Below are 23,950 nucleotides of genomic sequence, written 5' to 3' on the forward strand. Positions count from 1 at the left end.
TGGTAGAGTTACTAGGTCTTTCGTACTTCTACCCATAATATTTCTCTTTTTGATTGGTGGTTCCTAGGTGGGGGAACGTAGGGTTATTTAGGGTCAGAGCAGGGGACAGGAGTCAAGAGAATTGGGGTCTCTTTTTGTCTCTGCCACTGACATACTGTGTGACCTTGGGTGAGTCACTCAGATGAACAATTTTTCTTAGCGCTAAAATGAGGATAATACTTCTCTCACGCACAGGGAAGTTTGAGAGGCTTAATTCAGTGAAAGGTGTAAAACGTTTTCAGATCCTCATATGAAAAGCTCTATAGAAGTGCAAAGTAATATTACAAGGTAAACATTTAACTCATGGAAATAGTTTAATTGCTTTATCAGTTATTTATTTAGGAAAACTGAACTGGTTTGGGGCATTACATTCTGCAACTTTATAAAGCATTATTGCTTCATCAAGCATTTTTCTTCCCCAGCGTGGCTTCCAAAGCCCTGAACAATCATATATTTTTTTCTCTCTTTAGCAGTTTCCTTGTACAGTTTCTATTCAGATTTTTAGGGCACTGAATTTCACTCTATTTGTATTTTGGTAACTGCTATTTTATTATTGTCCTATGGTTTCTGGGTGGATATTCACACAATATGTCTAGTAGTGCATTTCTGATTCCTGGACAGTTATTCAAATGAGATGGGTTTTTTGTTGTGTTCCGGGAAAGACTTACTTTCTTCATGTTAAGGGCTGGGCCGTGTGCAGTCTTGCCTAATGCTCAGGGCAGGAGACTGACCTAATGTTGGAGCAGGTGACCAGGCCTAGTGACCAGAGCCCCAATCAGGAGCTGAGTTACCAAGTCCAGTGAGAGTCAGGCATCAGGAGCCATGGATCAGAATCAGAGTATAAGCCAAAGCAGGGCAAGAGCCAGAGGGAGGAAACCAGGAACAGGAGCCAGGGATAGGGGCAAGGAAAAAGATGTCCTGCTTCCTGCTCTCCAGAAATTGTCCTGCTACAGAATGTGGAATGCTGCTGAGAAGCCGGAAACCAGTCCTGCTGTAGGGTTTAAGAATGTGCCTGCTGGAGTCTTCAGCCAATCAGGGGGCCAGGTTCATTTGCTGAACCATCTGTTACTGCACATCTTCTGCATGTTTTGAGTAAATAAAGACATTCTCCCAGAATGCAAATACTTCTCACGTTTTAAAGAAGTATTTCACTCACAACTTTGACATCTTTTAAAATGATTACCTGATTCCTGAAATGCGGCGGCTGATAAATATTCAGAAGAGGAGGAAATGTACTCTTCTTATAAAGCTGTAAGCTGGTTGCCATGTCCTATTACAATTTCACTACCAGTCTGCTATGAAACAGAAGGAAAACAAAACAGTATAAATAAAGGACAATATTACAACATCTAATTATATTAGCCAAACTTCAAAGCCAACATTAAACATATTTACAAAGCTTTATATTACAAACTGACATCTTATTACTTAAATCATAAATAAAATCTATTTATTGGGAAATTGCTTAGCAAGCAGAATACAAGTCAACTGCCTTAGTAAATTATGTTGTCTTTAAAAGTAAATACTAGGTAAATGAACACACTCTGAAGCATTACTTTTCCAAACAAGGATATTTTTTTTCGGACAGGTCATTGCCAAGTCAGAAAAATTGATTCCGGGACTTACTACTATCTTTATGGGAGATATACAGACCTCGTGACATTACTCCTGTACCTTGACTCCCATGAAAAGCCATTAATATTACCCACCCTCCACCAGCTAGCATAGTGTTACATAGAGTTATGAAATTTTTAGACCACTTCCAATTTAATTGCCAATTTTCTCCATGATTTTAAATGGAGAAGCTGCATAGCCTTCCTTTTAAATGTGCTACCCGCCACTCTGATGCAGAGAGTAGAAAATATGGCCCATTAGGGATCAAACTCTGGAGAGGGGTGGGGAGTAGCAGTCCTGCTGCTTTCAATCCTTTCCTCACAGACACCTCACCTCCATCTGGTAGGAATGTTACAGCTCAGAGCAGAAGGAAGAAGGGAAGCAGCCACATTCCATAGTGTGCCTGCCTTCTCCTCAAGTCCATGAAAATTGCTGAATAGCTATCCATCTGGAACTTAATTTGGGTTTGACCAGCAGTTAACTCCTCCTCCATGGTGTATGCATGCTCTAAGGGTGGGATTTACAAAGGTACTTAGATGCATAAGTCCCATTTTTAGGCACCAGTGTGATTCACAAACCTCCGGCTCGGCTACCGCCTAACACTGTAGGCACATAAACTCTCTCAGCACCTATGTTTTTCCTCTAGGCATGCGCACTGCAGCACCAAGATGCCCACCTCCTGCCTGAGCGCACGCACACACTCAATACTTCCTCATAATAGGCATCTGGACACCTGTCTCCCGCCTGTGCCCCAGAGCGATTAACAACCCAAGGTAGACATTCAGCTGCCCTAGTCACGGGCAGGGGACTGTCCAGTAAATGGCCTCTGAGCACACCTACCAGATTGGCCCCCTCAGACAAATTCACACAAAATAGCTGTGGCATGGCAGGAGGGAAGGGGTTAGGAAGACAACCTCCTTTATAATCTTTAACCTAGTGCATAAGGTTAGGGTCCAAGATGTAGGAAACCCCCATTCAAGTCCCTACCTCTGCCTGATGGGGAAAAATGATTTGAACCTTTGCTCAGGGAAGCATCCTATCCACCAGGCTATAGAGTAGTTCGAATGCTCTCTCTCTGGCCCAATTAATATTTACATATTCCATTGTTTAATTCAAGTGACACCACGTCAACAGCAGAGATTAAGAAACCCCTCCCCTCATCAGAATATCCCGTAACCTTGTGGTTAGAGCACTGACCTGAGAGTTGGCTGAGCCCCTTTGCCTCATGAGGAGGATGTGGGGCTTGAAGCAGGGGTCCCCCTGCCTGATGAGCACCCTATCCCCTAGGCAAAAGGTTATAATGGAGGTGGTCCTCCTGTTTTCTTTAATGCAACTTAGGCAGCCAAGTGGCCTCTTGCCCAGTTTGTGGATCACTAGTCAAGGTACAAGGTGCCTCCATGGAACCTGGACTTAGGCACTATCTCTGACTGAGGGTTGGCACTTAACACCCCCCGCCCCCTTACCAGTATCTCCCTTTGGTTAGATTAGGCAGCTAGCATGCTGGCTTCACAGATCACCATTCTCTGGTGCCTATTTCTCTCCCCTTTCATTGCATAGGAAGCCTAAGGGTGCCTAACTCAGTCTTTGTGGATTACAGCATTGTCCCTGTGATTTTCTAGGCACCAAGGTGCTCAGTGTTGCAATGCCGGTATCCCTTCATGGATCTCACCTAAACCTCTGTTCCTGCCCCATCTGTAAGTTTGGATGAAACCTACTGCTAATAGTGTGGGAGAGAGGGAGCAACCCCCCCATACCACTTACAAAAGTACAATTTGCAGGAAACCTCATCAATGGTAACTCAAGTCTCTCACATGGAGGCAGCATGAGCTTCCCTTCACACCCACAACAGAGTCCAGATTGCAGAAATTTATTTATTTAGAACAAAGAGAAACTCTATGGGTGATTCAAGTTTAAAGGAAAATTGTAAGGGGGGGGAGGGTAGGAGGAGAGAGATGTCACTGTAGATTTCAGTTAAGCTAGAATATGGTGAGGACTAGTTTTTAAAAATACTAATAGCAGCTGTGCTGCACCCCAGAGCTTGCTGCATCTCAGTGGCGCAAGAAATAATCCCACCCTATGGTTTGTGCTGTTAGCTGCTTTGGGACTCTTTGAGATGAATGGCAGCACAGAAATGCAGAATCCTGGTTTCTGAATGGCAGAATAAGTCAAACATTGTTTGACTCGCTTTTAAAATGAAGTGCAGCCTTATTCATGTGCGACACATGAAATTCAGCCAGATGCACTGTTTGGGGAGGCGACTTTAAGGAAATGCAGCGAATCAAGCGGGAACAGAAAGGCCAGACACCCCAAGGCGATCTCCCGGTTGTTTCAGATCCGCCCGCTTAGCACCATCATTGAGCTGCAATAAGCTTATTACTGGGGGTTGGAGGCGGGTGAATGGTATCAGACCCTCCCCGGATAAACAGTCGTGTCCTGGCCGCGACCCAGCGTGGGCGATTTAGCCACAGAAGCGCCGTCGCGTCCCCACGTCTCTGGGGCTGGTCCCAGGAGCCCACCCCCTGGTTGCCCACGCACGTGTGGGCGGGAGCCGCGGGACTCGGCCTCCCCAGCGCGGTTATTCCGCGGCGGGGCTCGCATTAGCCCCCGCCCGGCCCGGCACTTACCGCTTGCGAGGTGGCCCCGGGCGCAGTGAGACGAGCCGCTCCCGGGTCCGGCCGGCGCCGCCGCCCAGCCCAGCGCCCCGGCTCTGCCCAGCCCTCGCGCCGCGGGACGAGCGGGAGCCGCCAGGGAGCGCGGCCGGGCGGCAAGGGGGGGGAGGGGAGCGGTCCGGCGGGTTCCGCCCTGCACGCGAAATAAGCCGTGCTGCAATCAGCGGCACAGCCCAGGTGCGGGGGGTGCCCGCTTTTTCTGCTTTGGGGGCTTGTGTGGTTGAGTTTGCACTTGAGCTGGGCCCCAGGGTGGAAAAGCAAAACGTGCAGCCAGGCGGTAATGAGTGACATGAAGAAATCAGGGTGGGGTCATATTTCCTGCAAAGGGAATCCTAGAAGATCAGGGTGGGACGGGACCTCAGGGGGTCATCTAGTCCAATCCCCTACTCAAAGCAGGCCCAACACCCACTAAATCATCCCAGCCAGGGCTCTGTCAAACTGGGCCTTAAAAACCTCTAAGGAAGGAGATTCCGCCACCTCCCTAGGTAACCCATTCCAGTGCTTCACCACCCTCCTAGTGAAAAAGTGTTTCCTAATATCCAACCTAGACCTCCCCCACTGCAACTTGAGACCATTGCTCCTTGTTCTGTCATTTGCCACCACTGAGAACAGCCAAGCTCCATCCTCTTTGGAGCCCCCCCCCCCTTCAGGTAGTTGAAGGCTGCTATCAAATCCCCCCTCACTCTTCTGCAGACATCCCATGCAGTGACATCATGCAATGAAGCCTTACATCAACCGAAATGGAAATCAACAAAATATGAGGCATTTGATTAATGACCATTGATCTATCACGGGTCTGGCCCACAGCTTAAGAACCTACTGGGTCAGGTCAGAGAAAGGGCCCAGCTAGCCATGGGTGTGTGTACAAGAGGGGACAGGCAGGGGCACAGAGCTCCTCTTGCCTCAGGGCCACGGGGGAGGGAGAGAGTGAGCTCTTCCGGCCCACTCACCCCGGCAGCCAGGGGAGCTGAGCTCCCCGTGGCCAAGGGAGCTGTTCCCCCCACCCTCTTGCTATAATGAATCCCTGGCTATAATGGCTTGGATCGCCAGGGCTTTATTATAGTGAGGGTGTACAGCAGGGCCACCCAGAGGATTCAGGGGGCCTGGGGCAGGACCAGGTCTTTGGCAGCAGTTCAGTGGTGGGTCCCTCTCGGAGGGAAGGACCCGCCCCCGAATTGCCACTGAAGAATGAAGCGGCAGTGGTAGAGCAGCCTAAGTGCCGCCGATCTCAGGCTTTTTTTTCCCTCTGCTTGTAGCAGTTGTACTCACCGGGTGGCGCTCCGAGGCTTCGGCAGCACGTTCTTCACTCCCTCCGAGTCTTTGGCTGCACTGAAGGACACGCCGCCGAAGACCCTGAGCGCGTGAAGGGCCCGCCGCCGAAGTGCCGCCGAAGACCCGGAGCGGCTCACAGGGCCTGGGGTAAATTGCCCCACTTGCCCTTCCCTCTGGGCAGCCCTGGTGTACAGTACTTCCTCATAACATCATGTATTTAACGTACCTCTCCAAAAGCAGGCAAATTTAAATGCCTGTGCAGGCCCCTGGGCATCCAGCCCAGTATCTTGTCTTCTTCTGACAGTGGCTGGTGCCAGATAACTCAGGGAGTGAACAGAACAGGATCCATCCCCAGTTTTCCAGTCGCAGCTTCTGGCAGTCAGAGGTTAGGGACACCTGGGGCATGTGGTTGCATCCCTGACCATCTTGGCTAATACTTACAGTATTCCCATAGCCGTTGTTACCATCTAGTGGTGATGTGACTTGTTTTGTTGACAGTGTTCTTGTTGCTATCTTTCTCAATCAACTGGTTTATGATCTTTGAATAGGTATGTGCATTTTGCAACTTACCATTCTTTTACTTAGGAAACTCAATAGTACAAACATTTACTCACTTGCATATGATATATTTTTGCAAGATTGTGGTTAAAGACCCAAATCCTGCAAGCCCTTGTGCACTTATCAGTGGAACTACTCAACAGGAGTAAAATTAGTTACATGCACATTTGCAGAACAGGGGCTGTGGATTGCAAAATAAAAAGGAAAGCTAAAACAATTAATTAAAATTGGGGTGGGCAGTTTTTTGTATTAATTATAATTAAGATTACAGTGCTCCCTTGCCTTGAAAGTTGGTTAGTTTATGAAAATCATTACTCATATTCAACCAATATGTAATATTTACCAGTTAAATTAAAAAAAATTGAAAGCAGTTTGGTCCAAATTTCTTCCAAATTACACTTTTCAATTCAGAAAATGCTCTTTCATTCAACACAGGAAAAGCTATATGCTGAAAAACTGTATTGGACCCATCTGAAGATGGATTACTCAACTTCTCAGTAACAAATTTAGGAGCGTAATTCAGTCAAAGTTGAAAATATTTAAAAATTGAAATGTCGTAAGTGTGTAACATGTTATTTTCTGTACTTATTTTTAAAAAAACACTTTAAAATGTCTTTGGCGGTAGCTGTCGCTTCTGTAGTTAATTTAGCACATAGACTCACATGGTTGTAACAAAAGCATCACTGTCTTTACCTGGATATAAAAGGCTATCCCTGTATGATGATGCAAACCTTGGTGCATCATGGTGGCCAGTTCCAAGAAGTTTACATCGGGTTGGTGAGGCAAGCTACAGAACAGGATGCTGATGGCAGGACTGATTGTACCATTGCAACTGTTATGCCAGTGCTTGCTATCTATTCTGGTGCAGTACTGACTGGAGACTGACAGGATGTGTAGACTTGCATACAGCAAATGCAATCCTAACCTATGCACTCTTTATGGCAATTGTGTGCATAGATGTTACAGGGATACTGGTAAGGAGTTCATATGAGGGTTAGCACTCCTTATGGAGATACAACCTTTGACATCTGCAACAAATTGTGGAGGCTAGCATTTTGTGCAGAACTGTCTTCTCTATTGGCTTTGCAGCACAATTAAAGATATAATAAGAAACACTGAGCTGTGTTAAGGACAATCACTGACACTCCAAAAGTGGCTAAGTTGGGTCTAATTAACAATATATCACTATCCCTAAGTAACCAGCAAAGAAAAAATAAAACTTTGTTTGTCCCCTTTCCTCTGTTTATTTAAGAGTGCCTAAATGTTTTTGTTTTTCTGAATTAGAAATTCAGTTCTTATCAGCCCCGGAAGACACTGTCATTACTGGACAACTCATGCAATTATGACATCACAAAAGCCAACAGACTGAAAATAGATCAGTCAACTCTGTGACTTTACTTTGATTCTGCTGATCCTTTGTGTAATTTCAATAAGTAATGAACATTTAGGAGAAAAGAAGTTTTTGAAAATAAATAGATCTCCCTTCTCTCCTTCCCCTCTTCAAGCAGGTGCAATAACTCACAATACACATGCTCTAAGATCACTGCCCCAAGAGGCCCTCCTGCAAAACACATACTTGGTGTCCTGGTATTTCCAGGTTTAAAAGAAAACAAAAAACCCCACCAACTTTTAAAAGCTCACACAACCTTTCAGGCCTTCATTATACATCATAAAGAAGCAAAAAGAAAAAAAAAAGTGAAGAAGCCCAACTTTTTATAAACATTTTGCAAGAAACCTTTAACAGCCCTATTAGTTTAAAACTGATTCTTAGTGCACAATTGAAGTTCTAAAAGGCCTGCTTTTATATCATTGCTTGACTCTCCCCTACCCCCAATCTTACATGGTGTTAAAGAGACAATTACTTCCAAGGTTCTGACCACATTAGGATTTATAATTATGTTCAGAATGTTTTTGTTTGTTTTCTGAGTCTCTCTCTTCGCTTGGGTAGTTTCATAAGTATTGTTTTACGATGTTTTATTTTGTATGCTGCAAAAGCAATAACATTAGACTTACAAAAAGGCATTATGGCATGGATTTGTAATGGCCACATTACTCACACGTGGTGAGCTGTCACGACTAGAAACAAGCATCATATACCACTAGGAAAGGGAGAGTCACAGCTCTCCAATGACATAAGTCATTTTTACCTTCATGGCTTGTGAAATTAGATTAATTTAGTTCACATATTAGACTACCACCAGTGCTGGGCCTGTATACTTTTTTATGGGCTGGGTGTAAAATGGAGAGAGGAAAAAAAAATCTATATTTGTGGAAAAAATAAAACATTGAGGCAGTTTTTCTCCCCCACTGTGGGTTGTTTGAAAGCTTTTTACTGGTTTGGAATGTTAAACATAGGCTGGTGGAGATGGATTAGTGAGCAGAGTGCAGATAAGGTTTAAATAAGTTCTGCATGTAACATATGTTATTGATTACAAATCACAAAAAATTTCCTGGTCTTTCCTGCTCAGGTAAAATATTAGGTGAAATCCTGGTTCCATTGAAGTCGATGATAAAACTCCCACTGACCACATTGGAGCCAGGATTTCACCCATTCTATATATAATTTTACTATATACTATAGAAAATGACACTAAGACAATATTAAGGTTGCAAACTGAAGCACTCAAAGATTAGAATATGCCAGAATTAAGGTTGCCTATGCAATCTTGGCCCCTTTATGCATATGTGTTATGATAGAGCAAGGGTCAGCAACCTTTCAGAAGCGGTGTGCCGAGTCTTCATTTATTCACTCTAATTTAAGGTTTCGCATCCTGGTAATATATTTTAACATTTTTAGAAGGTCTCTTTCTATAAGTCTATAATATATAACTAAACTATTGTTGTATGTAAAGTAAATAAGGTTTTTAAAATGTTTAAGACGCTTCATTTAAAATTAAATTAAAATGCAGAGCCCCCCGAACGGTGGCCAGGACCCAGGCAGTGTGAGTGCCACTGAAAATCAGCTTGCGTGCCGCCTTTGGCACACGTGCCATAGGTTGCCTCCCCCTGTGATAGAGTCTTTAATTACATGACCATATACTGTTTTTTTCCCCACAGGATTCTTGTCTCATTTAGTGCACAGGATGGACAGTGCTCACTTAATGAGCAGCTATTAAATATTTGTTTTATACTCCTTTTTCAGTGTGTGGCCCCAGGCCTTATTTACTGCACATTATTCAAACTCCACTCTGAAGACAGAATTATCAAATTTCATCATGGACTTTTCTCTGGTGCTTATCACTGTAGTAGTCGAGTGCTTCACAAATACTAATTCAATTTAACCCCTCTTCGCAACACTACTGTGAGAAGATATCCCCATTTTATAGATGGGGAGCTGAGGCACAGAGATTACAGTCAAAAGTTTCTACTAATTTTGAGCATCCAATTAGAGATGCCTAGAACCTGATTTTTCAGAGTATTTATCATTTTATAGCACTTAATATGCATAGCTCCCACTGACTTCACTTGTGGGAGTGAGTGATCAGCACTTCTACAAATCAGATTCCAGGGTATCAAGCTGAATATCCCAGAAAGTGATGAATAAACAATTAGTGACCATCTCTGGAAAGTTTAGCTTAAGTGAGGAATTCTGTGGCATAAGCAGGGATAGACTCCAGTTCTCCAGGGCAGCATTCTACTGCCTTAACCAGGACACTATCCTTTCTTCCTGATATCTCCTGCTTCATTCACTACTCACCTTCCCACTCCTGCAACAAATGAGACAAGGATCCTACAGACAATAGGTTTTTTACACTACACAGCCCTGATTCATCCCCCAAGGAGGGCCATTCTGTGCACTGAATGAGGCAGGGGTCTTGTGGAAGAAAAAAACGGTATGTAATCATGTAATTAAACTATCATAGTGCAGACAACAGTGAAAAAAAATTAAGGTTGTGGGGGGAGCCATAATTCTGGCATTTCCCAACTTTTTAGTGCTTCACTTTGCAATTTTAATAATTTTAACATAGTTTGTATGTGTAATTTCCTAGGTTGTTTGTCTTTTTTTAACTGAATAAACAGAAATCCCATGTTGTGGCATCACATTGACACCCACATGGGTCTTCAGCAAAAGTTGGAACCTTTAGATCCAACACACAGACCTCTGCCACTTGAACTAACAAAGTAATAGATAGCAGTGGTAGATTGTCATCTTCTGTGCGGACCAGCTCTACGGGGACGAGACACTTTTTGCCACTGAGTTTCACATGTATTTGCTGACAACAGCAGAATGGGTAGACTCAGGAATTTGGAGTTCTATTCTAGGCTCTGGTGGGGAGAATACTCTAGTGGGCTCCCCTGCCCCAGGTTGATCCCTTCTTTCCTTGTCCCCTCCAACCTATCCCTGCTCCAGTCCTGTCTCTTCCCCACCTCTTGCTCTTTGTCCCAGGCAAGACCAGTCACAGTCTCCATTCCTCAGGTTTCTTATCACAGTCTCCTTGCCCAGCAAAGCCTAGTCTCCCTTTCTGGGCTTACTGTTCAAATCCCAATTTCTCCACCTCTCCAAATCCAGTCTCCTTGCCCAGTCAGTCCCAGTTCCCCCCTCCCAGTATCCTTTTCTGATTGGTCTCTCTCCTCCACCCTCTCCCACTGGCTCCCAATCTCAGTCTCCTCATCCAGCCAATCCCAGTCTTCCCCCTGTCCTCATCTGATATCAGTTCCCTACCACAGCCAATCCTTCCTCCCTCTACCCAACCTCATTTCTCTCACTGGCTCCATCCCAATCTCTTCCCCAATTTAGGGTTATCAGATAGCAACTGTGAAAAAACAGGACAGGGGATGGGGGGTAATAGGCGCCTAAGAAAAAGTCCCAAAAAACATGACTGTCCCTTTAAAAACAGGATATCTGGTCACCCTACCCCAACTCCTAGTCCCAATGTCCCCTCTTCCAGCTCCCCGTTCCAGCCACCCCTCCCCCCAGTTCACAGTCTCCTTGCCAAGCCTGTCCCTGTTTCTCCCACACACATTCTCCAGTCCAAGTCTCACCAGACTCCTTGTTCTAATCTACTTCTTTCCGTCCCCATTAGTCAGGCAGCTTCCTCCTCCACGCTGCTGCGTGCTGGCAAGGAGGTCATTAAGAGAACAGGAGGGCCTCCCTGCTCTCTCAGGTGAGAGGCAGACACCACCGATTTAGTTGACTTAATATATCGTCTCTCCACACATGCATATAATACATCTTTATAAAGCTTATGATGTCTACTTTAAGATGAGGTATGATGCAGAGCTGTCAAGTGTTGCTGTTACCATAGAAATGGTGATAAACAATGACACCATCAACTCATTAAGATGACAACTTTAAAACATGTGCCTTTGTTTGTTAGTTTAATGGCTCTTTGTATTATTTTAAGACAACGCATTTCTTTGTGGTTCTGATGCTTTGAGGTCACAATCTAATAATAAAAGTGTATAGATGTCATTGAAATTAATAGCACTGTGACATTTGTGGTCAACATCATCGTCATCTTGCTCATCATTATGATCACTCCCAAAACGTGTGGATTATCACAATCTTCATTGCCTTGGAATGTACACAGTTCTGTGCAGGGAAGATTGTTCTGACTCCAGACACAGTGGATTGTGCAGCAACCCCCTACTGGTACTGATTCAAATAAGGTCTTGTAGAAGCTCAGATGGCATTGGGCCCTTGAAGAATAAAAGTAGTTCATCATCTACCTTTTTCCATCCATGTTGCAATGGTGATCCAATATCTGGATTACATATGTGCAAAAACATCCAAGTCTTCGTTTGCCAAGATGTTCTTTTGACATGCTCTTCAAAACTGTCCTCGCATGGGAAGTTTGGCCAGTGACTTGTCCTTTTGCATGGCTAGATTGCACTTTAGGTGTCTGTGGGTCTCCAGGAATTGTGGCTTGTCCATCACTCTCCCCGAGCATGGCAAGATCTCTGAAGCAATAAGCTACTTTTGTTTTGACAACATTAAACACCCCCCACCCATAACAAATAGGGATGACACAGAGTCACATCTGGTTAATGCGTATACAGCAGGAGTAAGTGTATCATAAATTGCATGCACAGGTATGAAACAATGGTTGTCAGTTGTGCTGGCAATGGTGCCTGTTTCAATCCACATGTTATCTGTGTGTTCCCATTTCTGGAAAGTAATGAATAGCAAGGACCAAAACATCTATATCAGGTGACCTAATTCCTATGGTTCCTTTAACACCAAGAAACCCAAAAGCCATATTGGCACATACAGCATGCAGAAGCCTTCGGTCCGGAATAATGACTGTATCCCCCTTGTTGAAATCTCTCATTGGGTCAATTAGCCAAACTAAGTGTCTATCTGAAATGACACCTTGAAAAAGGAAGAACATTGAAACCATAACTACAGCAATCTCAGAACAGAGAAGCAAAAACCATAGCACATATCAAACATATTTCTGCTTCCAAAAGTTGTTGCTGTGGTTTCTCTTTTCTGGGAAGGTAACAGAAAAACTCTTCAAATGGGTCTGGCACAGTCAGAGTAATCAGCATTTAAAAACTGTTTAGATCTTTGTTAGATTTTGTGGGCCAAATCGTGAGCAATACTAAGTAACTTCAACTCTCACTGAAGCCAATAGGCATTTCATGCTACTCAGCACCTCTCAAGATTTGGCCTCATTAAACAGATGAGAGCTGCATGTAATTTTGTCATAGCAGCATTGGTCTTAGGATATTAAAGAAACAAGGTGGGTTTCTTGTCTCTCTCTATTGGGCCGCGAGAGACAAGCTTTCAAGCTTATTCAGAGTTCTTCCTAAGGTCTGGGACAGGTACTCAGGACATGTCTGCACTACAAAATTAAGTCAATTTAAGTTAAGTCGACATATAGCCACCACAGTAAGTAATTCAATTTTTAACATCCACACATGCTCCTGTTGGTGGTGCGCATACTCACCAGCAGTGCTTGCACCGATTTAACTGACATTGTGGGGCACTGACAGCTGCAGCCTCACCACTTTTCAATCCCTCCTGGGAAGCAGCCAGGCTCCGGGTCTCCTCCCCCGCAATCCCTCATCAGGAGGCAGTGGCAGGACTCTGGCTGTCAGCCCTGGCTGGCGGGGCTCCAGCTGTCAGCCCCAGGCGGCAATGTAAGCAACACAGTGTCTACACAGACGCTGCATTGACCTAACTACAGTGCCTTAAGTGCTACAGCTCTCGCAGAGGTGGAGTTATTAAAGTGGTGTAGTGGGTGACTTACATTGGCGGGAGCGACATTTTAGTATAGATGCTTACAGAGTTAGGTTGATGTAAGCTACCTTTTAGCTCCACAAATGAGGGATCCAGCAGTGGAGGTGAAGTTTGCCCATCATCACTCTTTGGATGCATGCCTCCAGGAGGGACACAAACCATGTTGGTGCATTACCCTGGGTCTCTGCCATCTTTCAGGTGACACAACCATGTCTCCTGGTTGACAGTGTCAAATGCTGCAGATAGATCCAGGAGAATGGGAATGGATGTTTGCCTTCTATCCATTCACAGTAGGAGATCATCCATCAGTGCCACTAAAGCAATTTCCATCCCATATCCTGGACTGAATCCAGATTATGCCGGGTCTAGGATATTCGCATGAATTAGATGATTGTATAGTTGACCTTTGTCTACCTTCTTTATGAGCTTGTTTAGGAAGGGATGGTTTGATAATGGATAGTAATTGACTAGAACCTATGTATCAAGGGTGCATTTTTTGTGTTGGTCAGACTACTGTGTGTTTGAAGGAGAAAGGAGAGATTTCTTCTCTAGGTGAGGTATTGGCTGTTCAGGTCATGAGTGGCATGAGTTGCTCATGAATCTCATTGTACATAAAAGTCCTGAGTTGGAGTCACAGATCTTGGTTGTGATTCATTGGGGTGTCCAGTACTTCTTGAGGAGCGAATGTATGTAGGCAGGCTGTTTGTCAGGCAGAACAGATTTATGCTGTTTGAGACACCTTCGTGAATATACTGGATCTTTTCAGCAAATTAGGATGATAGTCTTTTCAGAGGTTGGTGCTGAGTTCTGTTGTGGGTTGTAGGCATTCAGGATCGATTAATCCCTTGGACAGCTCCTCAGGGCAAGATTTGATAACTACAGTAGAGGCTAATAGGAAGGTTCTCTGAGCCTGTAGCAGCTTTATTAGAGGCTTAGAAGTTCTTTGTTGTGTGTCCGTTTCAGCCTTTTGTTTTACATCATGCGTGCTCAGTTTTCTGACACACTGTGTCAAATGAAGAGAGAGGGTCAGAAACTCAAGATTTGTATGCGTGATGGGAAGGGGCAGTCTGGGTGCCAGCACATTCATGGTTGAAGCAAGTGTACTTGACTCCTTGTTCTGTGCACAAAGCATTGCTGTCCTTTGGCATGCTTGGAATTTGATGGAGCGTACAAGTCTTTGTGGTTAAATAAGGGTTGTGGGTTTTGTAGCCTCACAGAGCTCTGCCCACTGCCTTAATTTGGTGATGGCCTGTCCAAGACATTGGCTGGGTTGTGATAACCTCTAGTCTAAGCCAAATATCAGGTTCAGGGTGTGACCAGATGAGTGGGTTAGACCAGAGGTGACCTGTGAAACTCCTAGGGAGGCAAGTAAGATTAGTATGGGGGCTTATATATCTGTGTGGCCTTTTCATCCTGGGAGATTTCAACATAACAAGTCTGGGGTATTCCACTTTTTCCACCAACAGGGTATCAGTGTTGTACAGATTACATGGAATACATGGGCTAAAGCGATTCACATAACTCAGTTACCATCTAAGATTAAACATTGTTAAACAAGGTCAGGGGTTTGGTATCCATGGATGTAAGGCTGCTTAGTACTATGGCAAACACACTATTAAATATCTTTTAAAATCTTTTATTAAAGACACAGAAAAGAAGGAAAAACAGTTAAAGCATTTGAAATGTAAAGTATTAAGTAGGGCTTTCATTTTAATAACATAGGTTATTGCCTTTCCCTTTAGCTGGAGAGAGTTTTAGAAGGAAAATGCCCCTTGTTTGGCAGTCTCTTAGATCAGGGCTTCTCAAGCTTTTTCTTTCTGAGGCCCCCCAATATACTTGAATTCCAGGGGGGCAGGGGCTAGGGATCTTGGCTTCAGCCACCGGGTGCAGGGGAGGGCACTCAGGGCTTGAGCCGGGGGGGGGGGGAGAGAGCTCAGGGCTTTAGACTCGGGAGCAGTGCCGGGGCTTGGGGATTCAGCCCTGCAGCTCCACTCCCAGTTTCTGTACTGGTGGGAAGCACTAGGGCTCACGGCTTTAGCCCATTGGCTCCACTCCTGGCTTCAGCTCCAGTGGGGAGCACTGGGGCTTGAGCTCTGGGGGGGCACTGGGGCTCAGGGCCCTGCACTTCAGTCACAGGGCTCCACAGCTCCCTAAAACCAGCTTGGGGCCACAACCCCCTGGTTAAGAACCACTGTCTTAGATGGTATTCAAGATGGTAATGCCTGTCCTTTTGCGGAAAAGAGAAGTTAGTTGAGATGAGCTGGAGCTGTTGCTGCTGTTAAAGTCTGGTGTTATTTTATTCCGGGTGGTGTTTGGAATTTAGCTGGAGCAAGTAAAGGGGATGTTAGCGGGGTCCCTCTCTTTGGCTGGTCTGGTAAGGACACCTCTCAGGATCAGGATGACAAAGGTCTGGGGTCCCAGGAAACGGTCAGGAGAGCAGCCATGATGGTGAAGCTCGCTTCAGTAGCCTTCATCTGTTTTTCCCTATTTTTAACTCTAAGTCTTTCTTTAAGGAGCCACAAAGGGAGTGATGATGGAATAGCCCATCCTCTCATTATTTTGTTTACTAATTAGGCTTAAATTTGACACACTAATTTATTAATTTTGGGTTTTATATATTCTGTTTTTTAGTATTATATATAGTCCTGGAATTATATTAACGTGGACTTTTTATTTGTTTGGACAAATAGAGTGTGTCTGTCTTTTGCACCTGTTTGTAACTATCATTATAAAAAACAAGTTGACCTATTTTTCATTAACATTGGTTACTATAGATTATTGTATTATTTTATAAACTTTTACCTACTTGTTACAACTGATCTTACAATTAGGGTAAATATGTCAGCCCAGCTGTTACAACTGCTCCTTTATGAACCCTGTTGTGGCCTGTAAATGAGCATAAAACATATATTATCCTAGTCATAGATTAAATAAATATGTAAAATTTTATGATGTTTTACTGCAGTCTAGATTATTGGTTAATGAGCTGGGATACACTGGATTAAAAGGAAAGGTAGAGAGGGCTGTCAATCGCAGTTAACTCACACGATTAACTCAAAAAAATTAATCGCAATTAATTGCACTTATAACAATAGAATACCAATTGAAATTTATTAAATATGTTTGGATGTTTTTCTACATTTTCAATATTGATTTCAATTACAGCACAAAATACAAAGTACACAGTGCTCACTTTATATTATTTTTTATTATAAATATATGTACTGTAAAAATGATAAAAAATGAAATAGCATTTTTCAATCACAAGTACTGAAGTGCAATCTCTTTATTGCAAAAGTGTAACTTACAAATGCAGATTTTTTTTGTTTAAGAACGGCACTCAAAAACAAAACAGTGTAAAACATTAGAGCGTACAAGGCCACTCAGTCCTACTTCTTATTCTGCCAATCGCTAAGACAAACAAGTTTGTTTACGTTGATGGGAGATACTGCTGTCTGCTTCTTATTTACAATGTCACCTGAAAGTGAGAACAGGCGTTCACCTGGCACTTTTGTAGCTCAACCTTTGAATGCCCCTTCATGCTTTGGTCACTATTCCAGAGGACATGCTTCCATGCTGATGATGCTCATTAAAAAAATGCTTCAATTAAATTATTGACTGTACGGCTTGGGGGGAAAATTGTATGTCTCCTGTTCTATTTTACCTGCATTCTGCATATATTTTATGTTATGGCAGTCTCGGATGATGACCCAACACATGTTCGTTTTAAGAACACTCAGCAGATTTGACAAAACGCAAGGAAGGTACCAATGTGAGATTTCTAAAAATAGCTACAGCACTTGAGCCAAGATTTAAGAATCTGAAGTGCCATCCAAAATCTGAGAGGGATGAGGTGTGGAGCATGCTTTTAGAAGTCTTAAAAGAGCAACACTCTAATGGGGAAACTACAGAACCCAAACCACCAAAAAAGAAAATCAACCTTCTGTTGGTGACATCTGACTTAGATGATGAAAATGAATATGCGTCAGTTCACACTGCTTTGGATTGTTATCAGTCAGAACCCATCATGAGCATGGAAGCATGTCCTATGAAATGGTGGTTTAAGCATGAAGGGACAGATGAATCTTTAGCACATCTGGCATGTAAATATCTTGCAACACCAGCTATAACAGTGCTGTGCGAACGCCTGTTCTCACTTTCAGGTGACATTGTAAACAAGAAGCAGGCAGCATTATCTCCTGCAAATTGTAACCAACCTTGTTTGTCTGAGTGATTGGCTGACCAAGAAGTAGGACTGAGTGGAGTTGTAGGCTCTAAAGTTTTACATTGTTTTATTTTTGAATGCAGGTTTTTTGTACATAATTCTACATTTATAAGTTCAACTTTCATGATAAAGAGATTGTGCTACAGTACTTGTATTAGGTGAATTGAAAAATACTGTTTTTTACAGTGCAAATATTTGTAATAAAAAATAAAGTGAGCACTGTACACTTTGTATTCTGTGTTGTAATTGAAATTAATATATTTGAAAATGTAAACATCTACAAATATTTAAAATAAATTGTATTCTATTGTTGTTTAACAGCGCGATTAATTAAGGACATATTTTATCTGTGAAAAAATATCTAGAGGTTCATGATATGCACACTTCTTGAAGGATAAAATCATCTCCAATGTCTTAATAAGGAGTCCATCTTTCTCAACCACATGTGGCACCTTTTCAGACAAAATCAAGTCAACTCACAAAAAACAGAAAAATATTCACTAACCACAAATTGATGGATTTTGTTGTGAAAGGGAAATCTTTACATAGGAAAGTGGTTTGCAAAAGATGTAGATGGAGTGCAGTGTCATTTTAGGCACATCCTGCCTGCACCAACAATTTAAACAGTTTTAAAGAGCTTGTTAACTTTTAACAGGTCCAGTGGTGGATCAGTGATGAACAACAAGGAAATAGTATCACACTGTATTAACAGGAAATAAAATACTTAACATTTTTCTTCTTCAAAGCACTACAAACATTAATGAATACTCACAACATCCCTGAGAGAAGTTCTCCTTTTTACAGATGGAAAACACATAAAGTAACTGACCCAAAGAAAGACAGGGAGGCTCAGCATCCAGACCATTAGAAATGCTATTGGTATGTTCAATGGAAAAGTTGAATGAATGAAAACATTCTCGTGATGTCCTTTTCTAGAGTTTACCTCACAAATGAGTACTGAGGTCTGGAGCTATATTAGCCAATTAGATGGCATACGCAAACATATGCATTAGCAGTGGCTTCAGCAGAGTTCAGGGAAAGCTACTGTACTTCTTTGAAGAGCCAACAAGATGATTGTAGCATATGAATATTTGTACTTCCTATCTGGCTCATAGGTGAATAACAGTTGCTGAACCTCTGCATCCATCTCACCTTTAGAATACAAAGGAAAACGTTAAATTTCTGAAACCATTGGCTATAAGGTAGAGGTTTATGGACACATTTAGATGAACCTCAATGTTTGTTATCCTTCCAGTCAATAACACTTAATATTCATTTCAAGTAAAGCTGGTTTCTGCTTACTGTGCCCGTAAAATTGAGAGGCACACAAACCAAATTCATGGGTTCAAACATCTGAGAAACTGGTAATCCTTAATATCTGGACCCAAATCTTAAACCAGTGGTTCAGGCCCATCTCTAATTCAAAGGCACAGTGGTGCACCAGCCCAAAATGCAGTAAAAGCTGGATACCTTTGCACAAATTAATTCTTCAGAAAAAATGCTATTGACAATCTTCAAACTGGATATTTTCAATCAGATTAGCAATTAGGGATAATACATTCATTGATGCTTTGAGTCTTTGGAATTTTTCTTCCCCACCTACTTCCAACAGCAAGTACTAGCCTTCAGGTGTTCCATATTTTCTCATGATGTAATATTCCCTTTAAATTCATTTCACTTGATGTCATATGGAATAAAATCATGCTACCAAGAGTTTATGCTGCTGTCAGGCATTCATATGAGTTGAATTCTCACTTCACACTGAACTTAGCAAGTTCCAAATATACAACTTTTTTTTATACTTGATACTTTAAAAGTGATTGACTGTTCTTTGCAACTAGATGTAGTGATTAAATATATTTGTATATAAAAGTACATTGCAGTTGTCTTTAGCCATAAGTGGTAATTTCCAAAACAGACTAATGTGGTACCTTACAATTAATGATGCCAAAAAGAAAAGAAAATCCAACTGCAACTTCAACTGTTGATGCATCTTTTTTCACTGTGGCCATAAAAGGAATGTCTGAGACTGATCCAGTAGAAATCAGATTTGTGTAGTCACTTTCTATTTGCTAGGGCTGAATGGATTCAAGGTGCTAATATTCTTGCTGTACTGAAAATTAAATCAAACAGCTATGGCAGAGGCATGTGCAATGCATTGTTTAAAAGATGTCAAGGAAATTTTAAGTGACAGTTACATTTCATACACAATATTACAAAGCAGCCTCTAAATTGATTTTTAACGACATTAAATTATTTGACTTATTTTCTCATGCACCACATTTTTCTCTGGGCTTCTGAGCACAACTATTTCACATTTGCAATAGATTAGTGAATTATTTTTACAATGACCACCAGCACTCTGGTATTTAATTAGTAGAAATCCAGACATGTAGGCTTTGTGGCTTATATTAGGAGAGTATGAAAAGGCCCAATTTTCTGGAACAAAATCAAAGAGCTATTTCAATAATGAAATATCATTTAAAATGAAGCTAAAATACACCATCACTCTGAGCAATTTATCTGTAAAAATAAAATCTCCTGGGAGTTCATCGCATTGCCAACATAGACAATTTTTTTCTGCTCTGCGGCTTTAATGTCAGAGTAATCCACTGCATAAAAAGCTAAAACCAATTTGCATAAAAAGTGAATCTTTCCTAAAGTACCATGAAACATTTTACATCAAAGCAACATTAAGTTTTCAATTTCTAACACTAAGTAGTACTTTGCAGCATACTTGATAAATTCAAGTGAACATGTTCATACATGTTTAAACAAATTTATTTCTTATGAAAGGTTTGCCACAGTATCTTAAGTATTTACTTATGAATTTTCTAAGTTAGTGAATTATAGTATTGTGGTGGCAACAAGTAGCTGAGGAGACCCTTTAGTTATCAGCCTGTTTTCACACCCTTAACTTTATTTAAAGACTTACCCCTTCAGAGGCGTTGCTAGCCCATCAGGGACCCTAAACAGGAATATTTTGGGTGCCCCCCCAACACTAAAAAAGCAAATAGGGGGCCCCCTTTAGCGGCTCAGGGCCCTAAACAATTGCTTAGTCTGCTTATGCCTACTGTCGCACTTTCCTTTCAACTGACATTTTTTACATTTGTTCCCAGCCTCAGTGATGGGGGAAATTTTTGGTTAAGTACTATTTTACTGTGCATTTTTAAGTTTTTGAATAGCATGGAGCAGAGAGAAAGGGTTCCCACCTCCACTAAAATGTGTTTAGCATGTAGCAACTTTAAAATCTCATATTTTTCAATCAAGACAAGTGCCCTTAAACATGTCGGAAAGAGTTTAATTTAGACAATGTGATTATAAGTGTTAGCACATTCATACACTGTTCATGCACAATGCCACTTTTTTCGAACTGTGCCCCCAGGTAAGTGCTCCATATTATATATAACACATATGTAGAGCTACAGCTCTGTATGTTGATTGCAAACCAGTTGAAGGGCTCATCTTAACCTGTTCTGTTCTGCACACTCCCTAAACCATGGCCAGCTATCCATCTCATTGAATCCCCATCAAATTCATGGTCCATTTTGGTCAATTTCACAATCATAGGATTTTTTAAAATAGTAAATGTCATGATTTCAGGTATTTAAATCTGAAACATCACAGTGTAATTGTAGGGGAGGTGGTTGTACTGCTACCCTTACGTCTGTGCTGGTGCAGGTGGTGGTGCTGCCTTCAGAGCTGGGCAGCTGGAGAGTGGCTGCTGGCCGGGATCCCAGTTCTGAAGGCAGCACCCTGCCAGCAGCAGCACAGAAGTAAGGGTGTCAATACCATACCACACCACCCTTACTTCTGTGCTGCTGCTGGCGGCAGCTCTGCATTCAGAGCTGGGCTCCCAGCCAACAGCTACCGCTCTCCGGTTGCCCAGCTCTGAAGGCAGCACAGAAATATGGGTGGCAATACTGTGACCCCTCCCCCCCTAAAATAATCTTGAGACCCCACTCCAACTCCCTTTTGGGTCCAGACCGCCAATTTGAGAAATGCTGGTCTCTCCCGTGAAATCTGTATAGTATAGGATAAAAGCACACAAAAGACCAGATTTCATGGTCCATGACGCGTTTTACATAGCTGTGAATTTGGTAGGCCCTACCTGTAAGGGTTTTGGTTCCAATTCCCTAGCTTTTAAATCTTCTGGACATTTTAGTCTAGAAAGGAAATTAAAATGATCCTAAATAAGCTGCACATTCTCTGCATATTATCAGCCCACATTTATCTTTGTGTAATCACTGCTTATCTTTCTCAATCCCACAACTAAATACAATCAGATGACTGCAATAGATTAAGAAACAGCCCCATTCAGTTACAAAGGTGCTGCTGTTGCAACACAAAAGGCTTTAATCATTTATTCAAATAAATAAATATGTTCATGTACAAACAGACAAAATCAATGTACCCTACCTCTATTTACAAAGTAGTTTATTTTCAAAAGGAAATCAATACATTTATCCTTCAGTAACTGAACACTTTGTCTTGAGGGCCTGTATTGCGCAGCGGTTTTGTTTTCCTTTTTGCTTGACTGCCCTTTGTTGTTTAACACAAAGACACTTTTGTGATAGTTTCTGATAAAGGCTCTATAGTTTTAACAAGTTTCACCCATCTTCCTCTCCCTACCCTAACCCAGAGATCATAAACAATTCTTGCAAATGTCAGGAGTCAGCTTTTGCTACAAAAAAACAGGGAAGTGAATATAGCAGATGAAGCACCTGTTGCATTAGAGTAAATTAACTTGCTGAGAACGTTTGTCTCTGTTTCTGCCCATATCATATTTGATCACATTCAAACACCTCCCCATCCTGTCCATCATCCGCTAGAAACTCTGTCTCCTGATTTCAGATAAAAAGCATCCAGCAGCCCAGCCAATCAGGAGAAGCATCTATACAACACTGATTAGTCAGCCCCCCTTTTTTTCTCTCCCCACAAGATGTGAATGAAAATACACAGTACACAGCAGCTATAAATACATTTTTCCCCGTTTATGTAGCGCCTGGAACAGCCGCCAGCCCCCACGGGGTCAAAGCGCAAGTCAGTTTCCTCAGGCGGGGATAGCAGCAGGGCGGGCGGTTAAACCCGGCACCAAAACTCCGCTCTCTGTGGCTGAGTCTGGGGAGACGAGCACGGGAGGAGGCTTTGGAGCAGGATACGGCGCTGTCCAGCTTCCCGGGGGGGGGTTAATGGGGAGAGAGGGAGACCCCCCCGCTGCGGGGCACATCACCTGGGGAGCCCCCCCGGCTCTTGCTGCGAGGAGGGGCGGGGGCTGAGCGCTCCCTGGGTGCGGGCGGCTGGGCGGGCAGGTGCCACCCAAGATCAGAGGGCCCCCAGGTGGGGCAGAGTCTCCAGCTTGTCGGCCCGGTCCCGGCCGGCCGCGCTCTCCACCCCGCGCAGCCACTCGGTGCATTTGCGCACCAGCCCCTCGTCCGCCACGGCCCCCGGCGCCGCCTCCTCCTCGTACTCCACGTCGTCGTAGCGGTGCCGCTCGTTCAGCAGCGAGATCTTCAGCAGGGCGCGCAGGTCCCCGGGGCTGGACCCCGGCCCGGCCCGGGCCCCCCTCCGCGCCGAGCCCCCCGCCGCCGGGGCCGCCTTGCTCCGGGAGCCCGGCAGGAGGCGCTCGGTGCCGGCGGAGGGGCTCGGCCGCCCCCGCTGCTTCTCCAGGCTGCGGCGCTGCAGCACCAGGGCCGCCTCGGGGGGGAGGCTGAGCGAGAAGCGCAGAGCGGCCTCTCCAGCCCCCGCCTCCGGCCCCGCCGCCGCCGCGCACAGGCTCTCGCAGGAGCGGCCGCGGGGCTGTGGCGGGGCCGGGGCCGGCCGCCGCGGCTGCTGCCTCTGCAGGGAGGCGCAGGGCCAGGAGCTGGGGAAGGGACCGGCTCGCTCCGGGGGCGCCCCGCGCGGCTTCCTCGGCGGCTTCTCCTCGGCGGGCGGCGGCGGCGCTGCCTTCCTGGGGGCTGCCGGCTTCCTGGGCTGCGCTCGGGAGGCGGCGGGGGTGGCGGCCGGGGCGGGGGGAGGCAGGATGGGCGGCAGGGACATGGTGGTACCTGGTGACCCCCTCTGCTCCTCACAGCGGCTCAGGGCAGATCGCACCCCGGGCAGGGCCGAGCATCCCCCGCGGACGGATCGGTCCCGACTGCAGCTCCATAGGAGAGCGCGAGCGTGCTGGGACCGCCAGGCTCCGTCGCTGGCTCCCGATGAATGAGCCAGACACGCAGCGGCGAGGCTGAGCAGGAGGCGGGGCCGAGTGGGCGGGGGAAAGCACTCACCGGCGAAGGCTTCCCCCCCCGCACTTTGAGCAGTGAAGGAAAGAAGGGACGTGATTTTTTTTTTTTAAGTATTAAAATAAGAGGCAAGAGTGGCTGTGAGGAAGAAGAGACAGAGACG

The 23,950-nt window shown here is 44.2% G+C and overlaps 2 protein-coding genes across 5 annotated transcripts in view; both read right to left on the bottom strand.

Annotated features, from left to right (window-relative positions):
* Nucleotides 1-4,417, bottom strand: part of LOC123366276 — a 97,784-nt gene extending 93,367 nt beyond the window's left edge. For 3 of the 4 annotated variants that reach the window (XM_045009563.1, XR_006578005.1, XR_006578004.1), the window contains exons 1-2: nucleotides 4,278-4,417; nucleotides 1,223-1,331 (exon numbers count right to left, since the gene is read on the bottom strand). In XM_045009563.1, the coding sequence (XP_044865498.1) occupies nucleotides 1,223-1,306 (84 nt within the window). In that variant the 5' untranslated portion in view covers nucleotides 1,307-1,331; nucleotides 4,278-4,417. Of the gene's footprint in view, nucleotides 1-1,222; nucleotides 1,332-3,116; nucleotides 3,296-4,277 lie in introns of those variants that run through there. The other variant, XM_045009564.1, reaches the window with a different exon arrangement.
* A 17,566-nt stretch (nucleotides 4,418-21,983) lies between these two features.
* PRR18 (proline rich 18) lies at nucleotides 21,984-23,809 on the bottom strand. Its single transcript, XM_045011100.1, has one exon. The coding sequence runs from the start codon at nucleotides 23,600-23,602 to the stop codon at nucleotides 22,889-22,891; it is 714 nt and encodes a 237-aa protein (XP_044867035.1). The 5' UTR covers nucleotides 23,603-23,809; the 3' UTR covers nucleotides 21,984-22,888.
* Nucleotides 23,810-23,950: the final 141 nt, after the last annotated feature.

The sequence above is a fragment of the Mauremys mutica genome, chromosome 3 (genome assembly GCF_020497125.1).
Source record: "Mauremys mutica isolate MM-2020 ecotype Southern chromosome 3, ASM2049712v1, whole genome shotgun sequence".
In the NCBI taxonomy this organism is placed as follows: domain Eukaryota; kingdom Metazoa; phylum Chordata; order Testudines; family Geoemydidae; genus Mauremys; species Mauremys mutica.

Excerpts from the sequence above, each read along its gene's own strand:
- PRR18 (XM_045011100.1), bottom strand. The coding sequence starts at position 23,602 with ATGTCCCTGCCGCCCATCCTGCCTCCCCCCGCCCCGGCCGCCACCCCC.